The 14,297-nt window shown below is 50.5% G+C and overlaps 1 protein-coding gene and 1 long non-coding RNA gene across 2 annotated transcripts in view; one reads left to right on the plus strand and one right to left on the minus strand.

The window, feature by feature from the left end:
- Positions 1-1,021: 1,021 nt before the first annotated feature.
- On the minus strand, positions 1,022-8,429 carry LOC120890401 (uncharacterized). The gene is made up of 3 exons (XR_005734614.2): positions 8,118-8,429; positions 7,760-7,947; positions 1,022-1,286 (listed from the first exon to the last, which is right to left on the minus strand). It is a non-coding gene; the product is annotated as an uncharacterized LOC120890401 (long non-coding RNA).
- The window catches only part of Bace2 (beta-secretase 2), an 81,560-nt gene continuing 74,370 nt past the window's right edge, over positions 7,108-14,297 (plus strand). Inside the window, exon 1 of the mRNA XM_078044671.1 lies at positions 7,108-7,792. Within this exon, the coding sequence (XP_077900797.1) occupies positions 7,493-7,792 (300 nt within the window). The 5' untranslated portion in view covers positions 7,108-7,492. The remainder of the gene's footprint in view (positions 7,793-14,297) is intronic.

Genomic DNA, 14,297 nt, shown 5'->3' on the forward strand with positions numbered 1-14,297 from the left:
TTGCCCAGAGGGGACCCAGCTGATGCACTCTAAGACCAGTGGCCCTATTTATTTCAACCCATGTGTCTGGAAAGAGAGCGTGGCTTTTTGTAAATGGGAATCCATTTGAAATGCACAAGGGAAGGTTGTTATTTAGAAGTCAGAGGTGAGTGCTTACTTCCCTCTACCCCGAAATGTGCTTAATCAGTCATTTTAAGAAGGCCACATGGATTAGAAAAAGAACACAGGCTTCAGAACCCCGCTGACCAGGTTCAAATCTGGGCCTGTCATTTACGTGCTGTGGTCTTGGACAAGCTGTCACTCTCGGGGCCTCAGCGTCCTCCCGTGATGTGGGCCTGTGGTGCTCTTAGGGTCTGGATCTGGAACAACCCCAGAGGCTCATGTGTTGAGGGCTTGGTCCCCAGGGCAGCCTGCAACATGAAGAAGTAGGGCTCAGGGAGGTGCCTGACCAAGGGCCCTGCCTCAGTGTCCACAGAGGGACACTCCTAGCTGGACGGACTCCTGGGGTGGTGGAAACTGCAGGAGGAGGACCTGGTTGAGGCAGTGGGTCCTTGGGTGGAGGACTTCACTGTCCAGCACCTTCCTGTTCCTCTTCCTGGATGCACAAGCTGAGAAGCTCTTCTCCACCACGCCCTTCTGTCAAGATGTTTCTGCCCAGGAGCCAGCTGACCGCAAACCAAAACCTCTGAAACCAGGAGCCTACATAAATCTTTCCTCCTCCAAGCTGATGGCCTCAGGTGTTTTGTCACCACGATGGGAAGCTGACACGGAAGGCTGCCTCAGAGTTTCGAAGAACCAGTGGAAAAGGACAGGAAGCACTGGACCCTGGGGTGGGGTGGGAGGTCCGACTCAAGCGCCTCATTTTCTGTTTAAAAATGGGGACACCAGTGTCACCTCCCACTGCTTGGGAACAGAACGAGACAGGATTGTGCCACTGCTCTGATAACTGGCCACCACCAGATATCTCAAGACAGGATGCTCAGTTCTTGTCCCCAATGCCAACCTAGTAACGAAGACACGGTTTTGAGTAAAAGGAAAAAGAAGGTTTATTGCTTTGGTAGCAAAAGAAAAACACAGAGGCTGTGATTCTGCCCCTCAGCAGGAGCAGGAGGCCAGGCTACATCCCACCTGTTCTCCGTCCAGGGTTGTCATTCACTTGTTAATTTGGGGGACAGTCATTTCTGAGATCTTCTCCCAAGTCTGGATTCCTTCATTCCTATGGAGGGTGGGTGCTCAGGGACAGGTAACTCTGCCTAGGATGGGGAGGAAAGGTGACCCTGTTTCCCCTGAGATCAGGGAGGAGCAGGGAGAGAAAAAGAGAAAGAAACATGTCACTTTAAAAAACCAGTCGCAGTGGCAAAGCAGCAAGGATGGTGTTTAAAGCATAAAGTGGCCCTGTTACACTCCCAAAGCAGGACAGTCCCTTGCTGCTTCTCCCCGTGTCAGGAGGATCCAGCCTTCTAAACACTCGATGCTAGGTCCCCCATCTGTGGCCATCGCCACCAGCCTCCCAGGTCCTCACGGTCACTTTCTAAGGGGTCCCTGTCTCTGACTATTCCACCCAACTCTTTCACGTGGAAGTCAGGGTGCAGTTTCTAAAGAGGAAATGCCCTTCTGTCTGTGTGTCCTGCCGGACTGCCATCTCTGGTGAGGGACCTCCTGGGTGTTGTTCGACCCTGTGGGCCTGACTCTGGCACGTGCCTGGCTCGGGGGACTCCACAAGTTTGTTCAACTAGTGCCAGGGGACGCCGTCTGCAAGAGCACCTGGCCCTCTCCCCCTGTGTCTCCTGTCCGCAGGAAGAGTCCTGGGTTCTCTCCCACAGGACTATTCTGGGACATCCAGAAAGGTTACATCAAAGGAGTGGCCCAGCCCCATGTCAAACAGCAGAGGAACTGAAATCAGACCCAGGATTCTGTTCCTACAACTCACCCAATATTGACTCTCTGCCTTGGTTCATCTTCAAAAATGGGAACTACGAGGGGCCGACAAGGTCATCAGGGTTAAATGGTTCACAGGGCACACTGCCAGGACTCCCACCAACTGGCGACCGTGAAGCCACCTACTTCACCCCAAAACAGTAGCACGTGTCTCCACCGCCTCAGAACTCTTACACACACGCGCACACACTACCATTATAACACGCTTTACAATGTTAACTATAATATCATGACATCATCCAACCACTGTTTACATCTCTAATTGTCTCATAAATACTTTGTCAGTTTTTGTTCTGAACATCATCCACACAAGGTCCCTGTGACTGAGGGGGTATTGGGACCCTTCTGACCCAGAGCAGTGGTTGGCAAACTTTCATTGAGAAAACTAGACATTAAGCATTTTAGGCTTTGGGGGTCATGCAGTCCCTGTCACAACTCCTTAAACCCCTGAGTGTGCTGTGTATCCATAAAACTTCCGTCACGAGCACAAGCAACAGGCCAGATTCAAGCCCCAGGAGACATACTGCCATCCTGATGTACAGGCTTGGCCAGACTCAGGTTTGATTTTGGGGGCAAGAACACGTCACAGGTAGCGCTGTGGATTTCCATCTTGGGTAGGTCCCTCCTCCCCTGGCCTCTCTCTGATGCTTAGTACCTAGATCCATTAACTCACGAGAGTCTGCAATGGCAGTACTCTAATTCTAGCCTTCCTTTTTCACTTAGTAAAGAGAACTTTGCTGTTGTCAATTATTTGGTTACGTGAAGGTGTAGCTTGTACAGCAAAGTCAAGAAAATAAATGTTCCATTCTTCCTCTCTCTTCGCCAGCTTTTAAAAATAATGAGTTGGTTCCCAAGCATTCTCAAAGATAATCAATGTACTTTTAAAAAGAACATTATGAACAAATACATTTCAACATAACGGACGTGTTTTGAGCCACCGTAGATACTGCTTTAGAGATGGGTACATTGTCCTGGTTTTGCCTTGGCTCTTGACAGAGTCTCTGGTAGCATCCTTGATTCCTGCTGTAAAGAGATGTTCTAGGGTCTGCGCATTCTGCTTAGGAACCCAGCCTTGTTCAAGGAACTTAGCTTCCTTCTAGTGGGAAGTGAAGTTTAAAAACCCTCATTTCAGCCAGGTGCAAAGGTGTACACCTGTAATCCCAGTAGCTCTGGAGTCTGAGGCAGGAGGATTGTGAATTCAAAGCCAGCCTCAGCAAAAGCAAGGCTCCAAGCAATTCAGTGAGACCTTGTCTCTAAATAAAATGCAAAATAGGGCTGGGGATGTGGCTCAGTAGTTGAGTGGCCCTTGAATTCATCCCCAGTACCCCCTCCCTGCAAAGCAACCCTCATTTCAGTACTAGGGATGTTCATAGTTTCTGAATTTCTCAGGAGACATGGTGACGACCAGCTTTCTTACAATATGAAAGACCTCAAGGACACATACTGAGACCTCCAAATCAATTCAGGACCTCAAACAAGTCTCTTCAGTCTTACAGTGGTAGCTCATTTCTCTCAGATTCCTATTTCATCTGGGGCACATCAACATATGCCAGTTCTGGACCCCTGCCCCAAACCAGGAGAATGGGAACTGGAATATCTAGGGAATTGTTGCAGGCAAGACCCCCCCCCCCCAGTAATGCTTAACAGACATGAAGTTGCAAAAGTAGCACAGAACCTGTTCTAATATGGTCACAAAATGAGTGATATCACCATGTACCAGGGACTCAATCTTGATAAATTCCATGTACCTTTTACAAGACGTATTCTTCTGAGGTGGACTGATTGGGTAAGAACAAAGATTGAGAAATGTCCTTGTCTCCTGTGGACCTGTGGGTGGAGCTTTTGAGGGGGAGGAGGAAGTTGATAAGGAATGTTGAGGGCACTTTCAGGAACAGTGACTGAAAGGGGAGGAGATGGGGCAGTGATCTGCAGAGGAGTGAGATCAAGACAGGTTTAAACGAAATAAGAAGTGGGAACTTTCACATGTTCAGAGGCTCAGAGAAGAATCTACAAGGCAGGCAGAAAATGGAGTTTCAGAAGGTAGAGAGCAATTTGATAAGTTTCACTGGCCGGCAGGGGCTGGGGTCCTTTTGGAAAGTGGGGAGCTACTGGGCTAGACAAGAAGCAAGAAGCCTTGAGTTAGTCTGCCAATGTAAGAACCAGGACCAGACCCTGTTTACCTCTTCCTCCCAGTCGGAGGGACAGTGCCTGATGCAAAGGTTTCATCCATTATGTCACCAATGACATAAGACCCAACAGAAAGACAGTATAAAACTGTCGTTCTCAAAGAGCTGGATCTGGCCCTTCCGGGGGGGTCCTTTGTCTCAAACTTATTTTCATGATTTCACTGAAATACGGGCCCTTTTACTCTCATTCTCCCAGGCTTCAGGACTGCTGAGGACTCCAAGCCTAGATGCAGAAGCGGCCAGACACAGAAGAGATTTGCCAAAATGTAAAATAATGCCACTCTTTTCAGTTATTCTTTGGAAAATAGTGTCCATTAAAATGTTTGTTGTGTCTCTGTGTGATGGTTTATTATTGTTATTTTATTTGGGTTATTTTGCAGGGGTAGGGGGTGGAGTTACCAGGGATTGAACTCAGGGGCACTCAACCACTGAGCCACATCCCCAGCCGTATTTTGTATTTTATTTAGAGACAGGGTCTCACTGAGTTGTTTAGCACCTGTCTGTTGCTGGGGCTGGCTTTGAACTCTCAATCCTCCTGCTTCGGCCTCCTGAGCCGCTGGGATTACAGGCATGCACCTCTATGCCCCTCTATTAATTGTTATTTTAAATGAATTATGACACATTGTTAAAATTTCTGTTTGAATTCCTAGTTTGAATGCCTAGTTTGGATCATGTAAACCAAAGCTCTTTGGGGCCTTTGATAATGTTTAAGAATGTCAAGAAGTCCAGACACCGAGTTTGCAAAGAGCTCCTATGACAGGAACTTGGTAAGAGCCAATGAACACCCACAGAACACCCCAATGCTACCAGATGCCAGCTCCTCTGGCCGACAGCTAGGTATTCCTCCCAGGAGTCCGTGGTTTGCCCCCCAGGATGGAGGGGAGACCCTCCCTACCCAAAGCCTTCCACAGACATACTCAAGTCCAAATGTTCTCCTTTCAAGGAGGGAGGGCTTCTAACCGTAGACTTGTTTCCCAATGGAGCAGGGAGGTCTGCTGCTCCCAGAGGCTGAGAGGACGAGGAAAGGAGGAGGAGGAGTCTGGGGTACTGCCAGGAGGGGAGGGGCAACTGCTCTGTCCGGCACTGTCTGTCCATCAATACTATGGGAAGAGAATTCTTTCTTGGGAAAGGAAAAGGTTGATGAAGGAAAACCAATGCTCCCTCATGAAGGGACTGCCAAACACCCCTCGATGCTCACACCTGGAAGGTACAACTACTGTTTCTCAAATCCCGCCAGCACGCTAGTCCCCAACAGAGACCCAGAATTCTGACACCTTCCTAAAAGCAGTCAGTTGAGGAGACCCAATAGACGGTGGCTTTGGCTTGTCTTCTCCCCTGACAAGGCAGCTCTGCTCATCCACACTGCCTGTGCGACTCCTTCCCCACATCTTCAAGGGCCTGTCCACCTGCAAGCCTCAGTCATCCCCTCTCATCAAGGGCTCAGGAATGTTCACGCTCCATGGACTCTGGAGTTTCAAGTACAAACTCTAATTACACTTGATTTCTCACAGATTTCCCTTGTGCTTTTTAACTATTAGAAAGCAAATGTCTTTAATATTGGGCTTATACATCACGTAACCCTTATATCAATGTCCTTAATAAATTCCATGTGCTTTTCACAAGGTTTATAGTCTTCTGAGAGCTCTCTGGATGTCTTTCTGAACCCTCAAGACTGGACACCAGGGAGCATAAATAATCATTTCTTTAAAATTGTACCTCCTTTACAACCTTGACTTTGAAATGTGAATATATGAATATAAAGGTCTGGAATAACTATGCAGATTTATGGGGAATTTCAATTTAGGTTATATCACAGGCTCCAACTTGGCTGTTCTTTGTATAGCTGGAGATTTGTTACAGTTGGGCTACGGTTTGGGGAAAATGTGATTTATAGTTAAAGTTATCTAAAAATCAATACAGTTGAAGATTTCTGACATAAGGGTCCTTTGCAGAGCAAGATGTGATGCTAACATTGGGAAGACAGGAATTAATATGGAAGCTAGAGCAGAGTGGCTGCAAGTTGCCCTGGGGCGGTAGCTTGGCTTCCACCTCCCCACTGTTTGAAGATGGGCTTGTGTGGTTTTTGAAAACAGCCAACATAATTCAGGTGGAGGAGGCAGAAAGACTTTTCTATTCCTTGTTTCGGTAGAAATCAATGGCTTTAGTTAGTGTAACTGTACCCTCTGCGTTCAGTATCTAAAATAAAATAAGCCTCATTGCTTGTATGAGAGCATTTCTGCAGATTTGGCGTCTAGGGCTGAACAAGTTATAAACTAGGTAATCTGCCAGGCCAGGCGGCAGGAGGCATGGGGTTTCAATGGCAGGGCGTAGACGGGCAGCCCTGATTTTGGATTCTGATACCAACTTACTAAATGAATTGAAGGGACCCCTGGGAGAAGTGGGAGAGCACTCCTCAGTAGGATCTCCTCTGCGTGAGGACGAGCTTGGGACCCAAAGCCCAGACTCAAAGCCAGTGGCGGGCGCCAGCTCCCCAGCGAGTAGAGCAAGGCGCTCTAGGAGAGGCGAGGCTCCGATCGGCAGCCCAGCCCCCCACCCCAAAGGATTGCAAAGCTCTGGCGTCCTCGCTTCTTCCCCCAGCGCTCCGCTCTCCCAGCCTCCGCTCCCGCACGCCCCGCTCACGCGCCGCGAGGAGGAAAGAGGAATGGGTAGGAATGGGGGCGGGGGAGTCCGCGCTCGGGAAAAGCCCCGAGAAGCTGCCGGCGCCGGTGGAGATGCACTTGGCGAGGGGGAGCGCAGGCTCCAACTCGCTGGGAGCCTCGCGGCTCTTTCACAATTCCCTGCTCTCTTCCTTGACCCCCAAGTCACCCCAGCAGCCCCCGCCGCAGAAGGGTAAGGGGACAGGGCGGGCTCGCTCGCGCGCGGGACCCCGGGGGTATTCGGGCCCTCGCTGCCCCTTTAAGGGTTCCTGAAACTTTCCCTCTGATATCAGATGAGCCTCGTCACATCCGTTGGCCGCAGCCTCCCGAGCGCGTTCCGAGGAAATTCAGGACTCGAGTTTCCCGGGGAAGAGGCGCGGCCCGAGACCAGCGAGTGGGCAGGACCCGCGCGGGGGCCCTCGCGCCCCGCTTTGACCTTGGGCACGGGGAGGGGCCCCTGCGGGGCAGCCAGCGCCCGCCAGAGGGGGCAGCGGCGAAGAACTTGCTCAAGTTGGAGGCGCGGGTTGGGGCGGCTCCGGCGCCGCCGCCGCCTGTAGCCTCCTCCCCGGCTCCTCCGCCCCTCCTGCGCCGCCGCCGCCGGCCCGGTGCGCGGCTAGCCCTGCCCCGCCGCCCCTCAGCCTCGCGTGCCCGCCAAGTTGCTGAGCCGCCCGCGCCGCACCGGCAGGCTCTCCTCCCGGCTCCGCCGCCGCTATGGGCGCGCTGGCCAGGGCGCTGCTGCTGCCGCTGCTGGCCCAGTGGCTCCTTCGCGCGGCCCCCGCGCTGGCCCCCGCGCCCTTCACGCTGCCCCTCCAAGTGGCCTCGGCCACTCGCCACCCGGCTTCTCCCGCCCCAGAGCCCGTGACCTCCGCACTGGCCCGCGCCAATGGCCTGGCGCTCGCCTTGGAACCCGCTGGAGTCAATGCCAACTTCTTGGCCATGGTGGACAATCTGCAGGGGGACTCTGGCCGCGGCTACTACCTGGAGATGCTGATTGGGACTCCCCCGCAGAAGGTAGGTCAGTAGGCTCCCGCTCGCCCTACGGACCCGGCGCCCGCGGTCGCTGGAGTCCTCCTGGCTGCAACCGCGGGCTTTTCAGGGGCTCGGGGCAGAGTGGGGAGGTGCCCAGAGATGTCTTCGTGCGCCTAACGTCGCCCCTAAAGCGGCAGCTGGAGGGGAGAGAAGAGTGGGGAGCTCAAAGGGGCTTGGGGGTCGGGAGCGGGGGCGCCCGCGCGCTGGCGAGGCGAGGGACGGCTGGCTGTGCCCTAGGTGCCGCTGAGTGGAACTTGTTAGCACCCCCCCACACCCCAGCCTCTGGTGTGGCTGGCCCGCGAGAGACCTGTAATGCGCCTCCGGCGCGATTTCCTTCACGCGAAAGACACCTCCTTCCAGCAGGATAGGTAGCAGGGGCCTTGGGCGAGATGCTATGGGTTGGGAGAAATCACCTCGTGTTACTGTCCCCTGCCCCCCACGCTGTCTCACATGCTGCTTAAAGAGGCTCGTGGCCGGCATCCAAGCTGCAGTACCCTTTAAAGGGATTTGTACATGAGCTCAGCGAAAAGCAGCCAGGTTCCGAAGTGGTTCGCTGTCGCCTGCGGAGCGAGCTGCGTTTCCTCTGGCCCGCTTTTCTCTGTGAGTTGGTCTGTGGACTCCTTGGCTGCCCCTGCGCACGGAGCCGCGGGAGGTGTGAAGTGCAGGCTGAGCGAGGCGGTGACAGAACAAGACTCCAGTCCAACAGCTTTCCTTTTCTCTTCCTTGGATGTTCATTTATTAATATATTTTGGTAGTAAGGGACATCTTAAGAAAATAAAAAGGAAGAAGCCTACCAGGAGTTGATCTGACCCCTTGCTCCCTTCAGAGCCCCCAGTGCACGGGTGAAGTTTTCTCCTCATTGCATACGCTGTAAAGATACTTTATTTTTATTTTTAACATTGTCATTTGGGTTTTAATTCTGCTATGATTGCCCATAAATAGAACATATTCATGACTTTTGTGTAATTCTAATTAAATTATTCAAGACTTAAAGAGGAAAGATATGCCATGCTAGTTCTTTTTTTAAAAAAAGGAAACATGACTGAACAACTTCTGTAGTTGTTTAATTAGTTTAACAAAGAAAAATAACCTTCAAAATGCGGTATTTTTTCTCAGCCCCCATTCTAGCTGCTTGTTTGGAATGGGGTGAGCCTTCTCTGTGGCTGCAGGAGTGGGAGGTGGCTGGAGGGCAGGGGGGATGGGACCACAGTCAGCTGAGGAGGCTTAGTGGCCCATGAGGACACCACGTGGCAGTGGGAACCTTGTGAATTGCTTCTCACAAGATCCCACAGGACATGGGATAGACTTTTTTGTGTCCTGTGAAATCTCTTGGAACAAGCCCAGAACGATTCCCTGTTTGAGAAACTTATACCTTTTTTTGGGGGGAAAAAAAAAAAGCTAGCGTTGGCTTTAGAAGGGACTTCTCACTGAGATGCAGTGAATGCTGGCAGTTCTAGGGCTGAGATGAAGGAAGCTTGGAAGCCCTCCTTCCAGAGCAAAGTACAAGAGAAAGTCTTGAGAAGAAATAAAAAATACTTCTTGGGCTCTCTCTCAATAAAAAAATAAAAAGATTTCATAAGTAATAGCTTGCTTTTGTTCATTAATTCAATGACCTTTCTTTCAAAATGAAGTTTAATTAATTTAATTAACAGAATGTAACACATTGAGCGCCTGTGCTCATATCTTTACCATAGCCAAAGAGGTGATTGGATCAAGGTTATTTCTCAAACAGTAGCATGTTTTCAGGGCAGGCTGTTTTATAAAGACAGATATAACTTTTAAATTGATGGGGAGTGAAATATCTGAGACCTCTTTCCTGGCTTGATTTAGTGATAAGCTGCTTTATAGCAAAAATCCATGTACATCATTTTCTGCAGGCCTACTGTAAACCCTTAGGTGTTGGTGGCATACATCCTGTTCACTCCTGTCCTGCCCTGAGATGTCCTGACCACCAGCAGGGCATTCGCAGCTAGCCGAAGAGGGCAGCAGCGGGGTGGCTTCTGAACCACCCCTCATGGGCCACTAAGCCTCCTCAGCTGACTGTGGTCCCATCCTCCCTGCCCTCCAGCCACCTCCCACTCTGTTAATGGTCAAGAGTCATGCATTTATTCTCTGCTGATTCTCTGAAGCCTAAATAAAAATTGCTTAGGTGGAAAGAAAAATAGGATTATAAATTCAAGCAATAAATAACTAGGACTTTCAGGAGTTCATAGACATGGATAGTGTCCGAGGGCCCCCGTGCCTGACAGACACTGCGGAGTATTCCAAGTGTGTTTTTCCTGGGAATCCTCACAACCTCTTACCCCTGAAGTTCTTATGTGCATCAGGGAGACGAGAAATCTGGAACTTGGAGAGGCTGAGTGACTTGCGAGGGCAACAGGGGAAGAAAGAGAGAGAGCTGAAGTAGAACCCAGGGAGCTGGACTCCAGAACCCAGCTTCCCAGCCACCAGCCACATCCTGTTCCTTTCCCCCTCGCACCTCCTGACTTCTTGGGTTGTGGTTTTGAACTAGCCTTTCCAGCCAGAGGTCCTGCAAGCTCACACCTCAAGGTGTTAGTGACTTAATGTGTAACTGCAGTTGGACTCCCCACCCCCCCAGCTGCCCCATGGCCTCCTTCCTTTAGGGCAAAGCTTGAAGAAGAACACAGTGCATAGCTGGATCCAGGAACGAGTGCCAAAGGAACGGAGGGAGGAGTATGATAGGAGCTGAGCTTTGCAGATCCCTGTCTCCTGTGGGAAAGCCAGCCCTTGGGAGTGTGCTTGTTCCCTGAAGGCTTTAATCAACAACTGGGGGTCCATTGTTCTGCCCGCCACTCTGTGAGGAGTCATAGACATCTGCCCAGAAACCCAAGTGAGAGCGGCACAGCCGTGCGCTGGCCCACGTTGGCATGGAGATGAGAGCCGGGTTGCACACTGATACCATTATGTGACTTCTTTCCAACAGGAGAACCAGCATCTGCTGGAACCATGCAATTTGGTCTTAATAATAATAATGGTGTTCTAAAGTGATTATAATTATAGCAATTTCCATTATTTAAAAAAATCTTTCATGCTAACACAGTAAATCCAGATGAAGATAGGAAAGGTCTGCAGCCATACACTTTATAGAGGCTTCATGAAAGCATTTGGGGCTTCTGTTGAAAGATTTTCTGTTGTCTCCACTAAGATGGATGAACAGCCGGGAAATCTGTTTTCATATTTAAGCACTCAAATATAAACAGCTAAGAAATCATTTGGGGGCATGTGTTCGGATATCAGCCTCTTAGTTGATTACTGTTTGGGAGACTTTGGATTGAAAGTTTGTTCCAAGCTTACAGAATTGAAGTTTGGATTTTTCCCAGTAATTCATCCAGGGTCCCCGAATCACAAAGCTGACGGAGGGAAAGGAAGGTGGCAAGAGGACATTTGGTGGAACAAATATCTAAGGTGGTGAACTCTTAAAGACAAAAAGCAAGATACAAATGTACAAGATACAGAGGTACAGATGGCAAGAAAGTCACAGCTAGTCTGCCATTGGCTCCTTCAGGTGAAGAGCAGCAACCTGCGGGCTTTGGCAGAGGAATTTATCAAAGGCTCAATTACAGAGGATGTGAAAGGCAGGCCCAGGAATCAGCTCAGAGCAATGGAGCGGTGGCGGTGGGTGGGGGTGGGTGTGGGGGGTGGGGGGTGGGGGGGGTGGGGGTGCAGATCTGGAGAAACTGTCACTGCAGTATGAAGAGCTGCCTCCCTTCTTGCCCATCAAGTGTGCAGCACCATGATGGACGTTTTGTTGGTTGGTTGGTTGGTTGGTTGGTTGGTGCTGCAGGGGATGGGGATGGAGCTCCAGGCACCTGCCAGGGCTCTGGGCTCTGCCACCAAGCTGTGCTCAGCCCCTCACACTAAGGGTTTTGCCCAGCTCACCTCAGTGAACTCTCATGACATCCTGCGCATCCACGCAATTATTTGAATTGCTTTCAGATGGGAAATCTGAGATTCCGAGCCAGGACTGTGTCCTAGGGAGGAAGAGAGCGGGGGTGCTCATCCAAGAACACTGCCTGTTCCAGTCTGCAGCCTGTGCCACTGCGCTGTGTGATTTTAGTTACAGTAACCTTTTAAAAGAGTCACCTTCATCTTTCTGGGAATGCCTGGGTGTGGCTAGGTCACACCTGTGCCTGTGGGCAAGTGGTGAATCTTCCCAAGCTTCCCGTCCCCACCCAGGCTGCCCTGAGAAACCCCTGGGCTGGAGACTGGACCAGTTGAAGTTTCTTCTCTCAGCCAAGGTATCAGCAGGGCCCCAGAGGAGGTGCCTTTCTTTGTTCTGGGTGTCAATGGCTGTCAGGGGTCCTTGGCTCCTAGCTGCACTGCTCCAACCTCTGCCTCCATCTTTCTGTGACATTTTCCCCTCTGTGTCTCTGTGTCCAAGTTCCTCTATTTTTTTAGGGACCTAGCCATCAGACTACCTGACTTTATCTTAGGCATCTGAACGGACCCACTTTGCAGAAGAGCTTCCAGGGACAGTTCTTCAGCACATGCAGTTGCCCCGTGGACAACCACAGATGGCATATGCTATGGGGGTCCTATGACCCTGTGCCGTGTGGTGACGTTGCAGCTGTCTTAGTTGGTGTAAGCACACTCCATGGTACTTGCGCAGTAAAAAAACTGTCTAAAGATGCATGTCTTAGAACGTCTCCTACTGCTAAGAGCCGTGGGATCTTTGTCATGTTGGAGGACACAATTTAGCCCACAAGTTCATTGTGAGTTTACCTTTCTGTAGTAGGTTTTATTCTCTCACACTTTTTAATTGCCAGTAACTTCACTCAGTCTTTCAAGTGTAATGTTCATTAGCAGCAGTGAGCAAATGGTGGTTTTGGTGTGGGACTGATGTGGAGCCCACGGCAAGGCGGTGCGCTGGGGGATGGGAAAGGAGGAGAGAGGGTTTCTGCAGCTTTTCTTTGTTTCTGTATTGGTTTCCCCATTAGAGAGTAATCGCTTAAAATTTTAATATGTCTCTTATCATGTTGCCACCTCATTCTAGAATTGCTGAAATTAGTGCATGATGGCAGAAATATATCCAACTTGTGCAATCTTGGGTCAGCAATATTTAAATACCTCTGACTAATAAAACACTCTTGTTAGGAACAACACAGATTTTTGAAGCTTGTGTATTTCATGTTTTAAAGACGTTGTGAGGCACCTGCTAAATCAGGATATATTTAGTATGAAATAGACAGCCCAGCCCCTCCAGGACTTCTCCCGTGGTCTTACTGCGCGCTTCCCTGTGTCGCAGGTGGGCTGACTGAGCCCATCGTCCTGCGCTGGGCGCTCTGCTCCTCCAGCCTGCTTCCTCCAGCAACGATTGCTGATCGCTGCTTACTGAAAACCAAAAGGGGAAGGATAAGTTTAGCTATTCCTGTCTTAGTCTGTTTTCTGTGCTTTTACCCACAATATCACAGATTGGGCAAATTGTAAAGAAAAGAGATTTATTTTGGCTCACATCTGTAGCCCTGGATCCAGGGGCCACATCTTGGTGATGGCCTTCTTGCTGGCAGAGTCTTAGGGCAGCACATGCGTCACAGGGCAAGAGACCTAACCAAATGGCTGCTCTAGCAGACTTGCTCAGGATGACTCAGTGGGGTAGGGCTAGAGTGGGACATTTGCCTAGCATGTGGAAGGCCTTGGGTTCAGTCCCCAACACTGCATAACCAAAGTAAAAACGACAGAACATGTCACCCTCTCTGTTAATCACAAGAATTGGATTAACTCATTCACAACAGCAGAGCCCTGAACACCTTTTAAAGTCCCACGTCTTCCTGTCTCCTGGGGGGGATTAAATTCCAACATGAGTTTTGGAGGGGGCACATCATATAAAACTGTAACAATCGGGCTAGTGATTCCTCCTTATGGTGGAGGTCCGCAACTATACTGCACCTGTGAGGAGCAGTTCATTTCTCTCTCCCTCAAGCCATCTGACAGTATGCCTTGGGATGTATTTTGTATCTCAGAGCAGGTCAAGTCTTATCCCCTGGAAGGTCCACCCAGGCTGAGGCAGTGGATGGCCTGGCGGCTGCTGATTCCTGCACCACCTTCCTGCAGAGTGCAGCAGGAGCTGGGTAGTCCGGCCTGCAGATGAGCAGGGTACTATTGCATCCCATCCACGAGTCTCTGTCTATGACTAATGATGGCCTTCTGCCCCTTCTTGGCTCCTTTGCTGTCTGCCATGGCTCCCACCTCCTGGTCACCTTACTCTGCTGCCCAGCCTTGGTAAACACTGGGGTTCTTTGTTCCTTTGTAACAGTGGATACCACCTGGAAAATAACCTACCTGTGAGGCAGGTACATGGCTCATAATGGCTTCTGTAACTTCTCTGGCTGTGAATGCACACTTAAGGTGAAGTGTGAGGCAGAGTGTGTGTCACATATTCTGTAAGACTGTGTGTGTGTGTGTGTGTGTGTGTGTGTGCGCGCGCGTGCACGCAGGCATACACGAGGGCAGGATGGTTGGATAGGCT

The sequence above is a fragment of the Ictidomys tridecemlineatus genome, chromosome 3 (genome assembly GCF_052094955.1).
Source record: "Ictidomys tridecemlineatus isolate mIctTri1 chromosome 3, mIctTri1.hap1, whole genome shotgun sequence".
NCBI lineage: Eukaryota > Metazoa > Chordata > Mammalia > Rodentia > Sciuridae > Ictidomys > Ictidomys tridecemlineatus.